Source organism: Leuciscus leuciscus (assembly GCF_965113295.1).
Source record: "Leuciscus leuciscus genome assembly, chromosome: 9".
NCBI classification, from domain to species: domain Eukaryota; kingdom Metazoa; phylum Chordata; class Actinopteri; order Cypriniformes; family Leuciscidae; genus Leuciscus; species Leuciscus leuciscus.
The window spans coordinates 2311688-2318800 of record NC_138733.1 but is presented as its reverse complement, the minus strand read 5'-3'; the positions used below and the strand labels follow the sequence as shown (position 1 = coordinate 2318800).

At 38.4% G+C, this 7113-nt stretch overlaps 1 protein-coding gene across 1 annotated transcript; it reads right to left on the bottom strand.

The window, feature by feature from the left end:
* Positions 1–3668: 3668 nt before the first annotated feature.
* otx5 (orthodenticle homolog 5) lies at positions 3669–6781 on the bottom strand. Its single transcript, XM_082180265.1, has 3 exons — positions 6530–6781; positions 5262–5413; positions 3669–4336 (listed from the first exon to the last, which is right to left on the bottom strand). Exons 1-3 carry the CDS (start codon positions 6624–6626, stop codon positions 3704–3706), a joined length of 882 nt encoding a protein of 293 aa, XP_082036391.1. The 5' UTR covers positions 6627–6781; the 3' UTR covers positions 3669–3703.
* Between the last annotated feature and the right edge of the window lie 332 nt (positions 6782–7113).

Sequence of the window (7113 nt, the reverse complement as noted above, 5' to 3'; positions counted from 1 at the left end):
ATAAATGCTGTAAGAAATGTATTGCTCGTTGTTAGTTTATGTTATCCAGTGCAGAGAACCTAAAGTTACCTTTCAATTCTACAATTCAGAGATAAAAGCCAAATGTAAAATTATTATCAAAAGACTGATGGAGATTTTTGATGATCATGTCGTGGGATTTGAAGTGTTGAAGCCTGACGCTGTGAGAGTCGTTATGATGACAGTCACTTCAGTTAGGGTTGTGTTTTACAGGTGACTGATGATGATGATGATGATGATGATGAGAATGAAGATGAGGATGAGGATGATGATGATGATGATGATGATGAGGATGAAGATGAGGGTGACATTTCAGGATAATTTCTTCAAATCAGGCTGCAGGTATTATGTGTGTTTATATCTGTTTTTAAATATGAAGGCATTTAAATGAGTAAAAGAAAATACACATAAATATAATCTTCAGTCCTAATTAAAACACACACACACACACTAACAAACACACACACACACACACACACACACACACACACACACACACACACACACACACACACACACACACACACACACACACACTAACAAACAAACACACACAATTTTGGAACCCTTATTTTTAAAAGTGTACATATTTGTTTTTAATTTACAGTCATTCTGCCCCACTTGTGTGTGTGTGTGTGTGTGTGTGTGTGTGTGTGTGTGTGTGTGTGTGTGTGTGTGTGTGTGTGTGTGTGTGTGTGTGTGTGTGTGTGTGTGTGTGTGTGTGTGTGTGTGTGTGTGTGTGTGTGTGTGTGTGTGTGTGTGTGTGTGTGTGTGAGTGTGTTTAAGTGTGTAAGTGTGTGTGTGGGGGGATTAGGAATCGATTAAAGGCAAATTGAAGGAACTCCGGCTCTGATGTGTCTGTGGATTAGAGGGAAAGAAATGAATCATATTTTAAGTCCTGAGAGTCTCTGAACCCATCTGCACTGAACATGCCATATGCTGCATCCATCCAGATTATACACACACACACACACACACACACATTCTCTCTCACGCGCGCGCGCGCGCGCACACACACACACACACACACACACACACACACACACACACACACACACACACACACACACACACACACACACACACACTTCTGTGACTCTTCTTTCCATCTTAACTTGTTTCTTTCTGCTTCTCTCTTTCTCATAACACATGATGGACAAGCACATGATGGTTTACAGTTTTTTCCATTTGCTCACACACTAAAATGACACGCACAGCACAATTATTTACACTGACACACAGAGAGCAAAACCTCTTCTCAAGTCTCCAAAAGTCTAAACACAGTTTCTGCTTTACACACATTTTGCAATTCAAAATGGCACTTTTTAAACGCACTGAACACGGTTCTCTGCATAACACACACAATCTGACATAAAGTCACATGATTGTCATTTCAAAACACTGCCATTCAAAATGACACTACATGAGCTGATTGGCCGATACATGTGTCACCTGACCAAACACCTCAATGCTTAACTGTTAACACTTCAATCTTTTTCAGTTTACTGTTTTTTGTGAGCATATTTTTGTTCAGTCCAGTGTAAATATTTCTGCTGTGTTGCACTGACTTGTGTGGTGAAAAATACAAAAATAAATGTTTCAACAGCATGTGTGTGTGTATCAAATATTTCTGTGAATGTGAACAATCTGAAGAATTTTCTACAATTTCAACTATTTTAGAATTATGACAAAGCATACTAAAGATGAGAGTGCTCTTCATTACGCCCAACAGTGTGTAGTTGGTTAGACAAAAATCTGCTAATATAAATGAAGTGTGTGCCATTTAGTGCAAAAGTTTGATTTTGATAATGCTATATATAGTTTTGGTTGCAGTGCTTCATTTTGCAGGATATATGAGGTATTTTGCAGTTTGGGTGTGTGGTTTTCTGAATTGTGAAAAGTATTTTGATAAAACCAGCCTAGTTTGCAAAATTGTGTGTTAGCAATTGGAAAAAGCTCTAATCAGTGTGTGTGTGTGTGTGTGTGTGTGTGTGTGTGTGTGTGTGTGTGTGTGTGTGTGTGTGTGTGTGTGTGTGTGTGTGTGTGTGTGTGTGTGTGAGAGAGAGAGTGTTTGAGAGAGAGAGAGAGAGTGTGTGTTTGTGTGTGTGTGTGTGTGTGTGTGTGTGTGTGTGTGTGTGTGTGTGTGTGTGTGTGTGTGTGTGTGTGTGTGAGAGAGAGAGAGAGAGAGAGAGAGAGAGAGAGAGTATGTACAGCAGACATTTCATTGGGTGAATCTAATAAAAATAACATATCCAGCTCATATTTAATCACAAATTAAAAAAATCCAAATCAATTCATGCATAAATAAAATAGAGCTTCTTTTAGGATTAAAATATTTAGCCATTTAAATACTTTTTTTTTTAATTATTATTATTATTGATAATTTATTAATTCATTTGACAAATAAAACACTTATGTATGCATGCAAGTATTTACTTATTTTTTGTTTGTATGCATGTGCATTTATTTGTTTGTTTCTTTTTTTCTTTGTGTATTTATTGAGTATGCATTTGTTTGTTAATTTTTTTATGTATGCATGTTTGTTAGTTTATTTGTTCAATAATTTATGTATTTATTCATTCGTTCATTTACTAATTTCTTTTTTCTTTAGATATTTAACTGTTTTTTTTTTACACCCACTGGTTTTACTGATTTGAAAAGATCTTAATTAAAAAACCAACGTCATCGACTTGTCCTGTATTTATGGAAAGAAATGTTTATTTATAACTCATTGAAAGTCTCAAAACTACAAGACTCTAGAAGCAAACACAATGAAAAAGCAGGACATTACAAACAAAGACAGAAAAAAAGTGTTGATTTAAAAAAAAAAAAAGATTTTGTACAAACAAACATTAAGAGCGTTGGAGCCTATAAAACCTGAAAACCCCTGAGATTGACGAATAAAACAAACACTGATTGTTGGCAGAATCTAAACGTTAAGAGTCAGAGAGTTTAATTCCATGTAACGCAACACATGATTTCATTCAAGTAAAGTTTGACATTGAAAAGAAAGAGTGTGTGGCGTCTCAGACAACAGATGTTGTGATCTAAATTATAATATCAATTAAAGAAACATATAAAACACAAATGTATCATCTTGGGCTCTGTCACCTATCTGACACAAAAGCACTTTCATCTTCGTTCTTCAGTATCAAAAGCAGCGTATTCATAAGAATATGTTTCTGGGGATTCTGAAGGATGAGACATCATCTAGTCTAATGATAATGATACACCTCCTAAAACATCAAGACAGAGCCTTTGCAGTACAGATGATGATGATGATGATTGTCAGATCGAGGTGTAAGTCACTGCTTTACTGAACGCGCTAAATACTTGATCTTCGCAGTTAAAGAACCTGCTCGATTATCTATCATCTAGCTAGACTTCATTCAAAACACTCAAGACGGACAGTAAAAGTTCTGGTTATCGTCCTTTAGAAACATCTCCAGTCAGTTTTCACTTCTGTCCAGAACTCAAAACGAAACGCTTCATTTGTGCACGAACGCCTCAGAATATGGGTTTGACGTGATCACCCTGATTCTTAAAAAAATAAACGACGCTTCAATGAAGAACCCCTTTGACTTTTCCACTGCGCAAAATGCAAAATATGAAGGGTTCATTTATGGCAGACGCCATTTGGAACCTTTACATTTGAAGAGTGCACTGACTTTCCCTTCTGAACGCCCTACAGGACCTGGAACTTCCAGGAGTTTTGGTCCTTGTAGTCCAGACAGTCCGCGGCGCTGAAGTTCAGTTTCCAGGACGCCGTTTGGTCTTTGTAGTCTAGACAGTCGACGGCGCCGAAGCCCAGTGACGCGGCGCTGTAGCCCTGGGACGACAGCGAGGCGGGTGATTGGCTGAGAGCGCCGCTCATGGAGCCGGTGATGGGGCTGAGAGCGCCCCCAGTGGCCGACAGCTGCGGGTGCATGGGAGACAGGTACGAGCTGCAGTCCAGCCCGGTGAAGTAGGACGAGGAGGTGGCGTAGCCTTGCCCGTACGCCGGGGCCTGTGTGTAGGTCATGGGGTAGCCGCCGGAGCGCTGAAGGCACGTCCCGGACACCGACAGCGGGTCCGGCAGCGGAGAGATGGACGCCGGGCTCCAGATGGACACGGTGGCGCTGGTGGAGCTCGGGGTGATGGAGGTCCCGGGGGGAGGTGGGGGGGGAGGAGGGCTGTAGTTGGTGCCGGTGTTGGCCTCGCTCACGCTGGGCTCGCGGGCGGGCGAGGACTTCTTCTTCGGGGGTCTGGGTTTGGTTTGGCCGCTGGTCTGTTGCTGCTGCTGTTGACGACACTTGGCGCGCCGGTTCTTAAACCACACCTGCAGGAAAACACACAGTCGGGTTACGCTACAGGACGCCTGGGATGCCTCTGATGTCTTTGCTGGTTTGAGTTGTTTTAAAAATATATATATTTTTGTTTGTTTTTTATTTATATTTCTGATATATATAAATGTATATATATATCAGAAATACAAATAAACAACAAACAGAAAAAATCGATTAAGTGTGATTAGTGCTGTCAAATCGATTAATGACAAGAAATCGATTAATCGCGAGTAATCGATTACTTGTGATTAATCGACTTGACATGTATGTATGTATGTATGTGTATATATATATATATATACACTGTATATATATGTACATGTTTGTATGTTTGTATGTATGTATGTGTGTATATATATATATATATATATATATATATATATATATATATATATATACACACACACACACACACACACAAATATACATTCGGGCTGTCAAATCGATTCATCACGATTAATCACATCTAACATAAAAGTTAGTTTATAAATATATATATATATGTGTGTGTGTGTGTGTGTGTGTCTGTCTGTCTGTGTACATACTGTATACATATATTATATAAACACAAACTTTTATGTTAGAATTGATTTATTGGGATTAATCGATTGACAGTACTATATATATAGGTCATACTTTACAATAAGGTTCCATTTGTTAACATTAGTCAACTAGATTAGTTAATATGAACTAACAATGAACAACATTTGAAATTGAACATTTAAATTAAAAAAGTATCTGTTAATATTATTTAATGGGACTGAGCTGACATGAACGCAACAATCAACTGCTGTATTTTTATTACTAATGTTAATAAAGATTAATATACACATTTTTGCTTATTGTTGGCAAATGTTAATTGTGTGTGTGTGTGTGTGTGTGTGTGTGTGTGTGTGTGTGTGTGTGTTCTGGCCTCACCTGGACTCTGGACTCGGGCAGGTTGATCTTGAGCGCGACCTCTTCCCTCATGAATATATCCGGGTAACGCGTCTTGGCGAACAACGCCTCGAGGATGTCGAGCTGCGCGCGCGTGAACGTGGTTCTCTCGCGCCGCTGTTTGCGTGGCGTGTCTGAAAACACACACACACACACACACATAAACACCAACAGTTCAACATCTTGTCTTCAATGTGCATCTATCTATCCATCTATCTGTCTATTATCCACAATATGTTCAAAAATATAATTGTATATCGTTTATTTTTATTAGGCTACACTTTATTACACGATTGTAATCGTTTATAGTTTATAGTCTATAAACTTGATAATTAATTAACCGACGCGTTGTTGTTTTTTGTTGTTTTTTAAATAATATAATATCTCTGACTCTGTGGATTAATAAAGGTTTCACTGCAATTGATCAAACGGGAAACTCGCATTAATTATCTCAATCAGCACATTCAGCAGCATTAATTATTATATTTTTTATCCGTGTTTACAATGATAATTATTTCGCATTTGGCTCAACGATTATCAGACTTTAAACTAATAAACCAACCATCTTATATTTATACAATTTATATCATAATTATCGGAAAATAAATATTAAAAAAAAAATCAATTGAAACTGTCGATGTAAATTTTCACATACGTGTCATTTTAGTTCATCGCCTTCATTTTCCTATTTTAACAGCTCATTTAAAGGGATATTCGTTGCTTTGACTTAACATTCGATTTTTAACTAATTAATTCGAAAAATTATATACAAGGCAAATTCAAAATGAAGTTCGATATAAAGGCCTAATCTATAAACTTTATATTTTCGATTGCTGTAACTGTATTTAGTCATGATAGCCTATCTTTAATAAACACAAAATATTTGTTATCATTCTGAAAAGCAAAAGGGAGTAGAAATCATATTTATAAGTAACTCATAATATAATGATGTTTTCAGCACGTTTCTAAGCGCATTTGCATAAATACTTAATTATGAGAGTTGTTAGCAATTTTCTCAGTTCCAGGTCGCTTCTTAAACTATTAAAATAATATGAATATCAAGGATAAGCCGATCAGCACTTTTACGCGCAGTTTAAATATCATTTTTACGCGCATTAAATATAAATTTATACGCAGTTTAAATATAATTTTTACGCGCAGTTTAAATATAATTTGACACGCATTAAATGTCACATCTGACCTATAAATTCTCATTATGACATGAAAAATGCAGTTAAATAAGCACTTACTGGGGTATCCGACGGCGGAGTGCAGGAGATCCATCCCGGTTCCGGACAGAGTCAAGCCGTTGACGGAGTAATGAGGCTGTTTCATGTAGGACATCATGACTATAAACTCTGTCTCTCTCTCTCTCTCTCTCCTCCTGTCTCACTCTCTCTCTCTCTCTCCCTCTCTCTCTCTCCTTCTGTCTGTTTCTGTCTGAAATGGACCTTTATTTTTACGCAGGCTGATTGTCTGTCAGTTTCAGGTTGTTTTGTTCTGTTTTGATGTGAGAGTCTCTCTGTGAGCTCCAGCGGGCATCAGCGGTCGGTGTGTCCGGTGTCCGGTGTCCGGTGCGGGTGTGCGGGTGTTCGGGTGTTCGGTGCGCTCGCTCGCTCGCTCGGTGCGCGTGTCTCCGTCTCCGTCTGATAGTGTTGAAGTGAGGAAGAGGAGGCGGCTAATTAGAGAAGAACAAGACCTGAACAAACCCCTCCCTCCACACCTCCCTCCCTCCCTCTCTCTCTCTCTCTCTCTCTCTCTCTCGCGCGCGCTCTCTCTCTTCTTTCAGATTCAATAAGTTATATATTGCGTTTAGAAAAAAATCACAATACAA

Excerpts from the sequence above, each read along its gene's own strand:
- otx5 (XM_082180265.1), bottom strand. The coding sequence starts at position 6,626 with ATGATGTCCTACATGAAACAGCCTCATTACTCCGTCAACGGCTTGACT. Across the intron at positions 5,414-6,529 it reads CTCCGCCGTCGGATACCCCA|ACACGCCACGCAAACAGCGG; the intron begins GTAAGTGCTTAT and ends GTGTGTTTTCAG. Across the intron at positions 4,337-5,261 it reads TGCCCGAGTCCAGAGTCCAG|GTGTGGTTTAAGAACCGGCG; the intron begins GTGAGGCCAGAA and ends GTTTTCCTGCAG.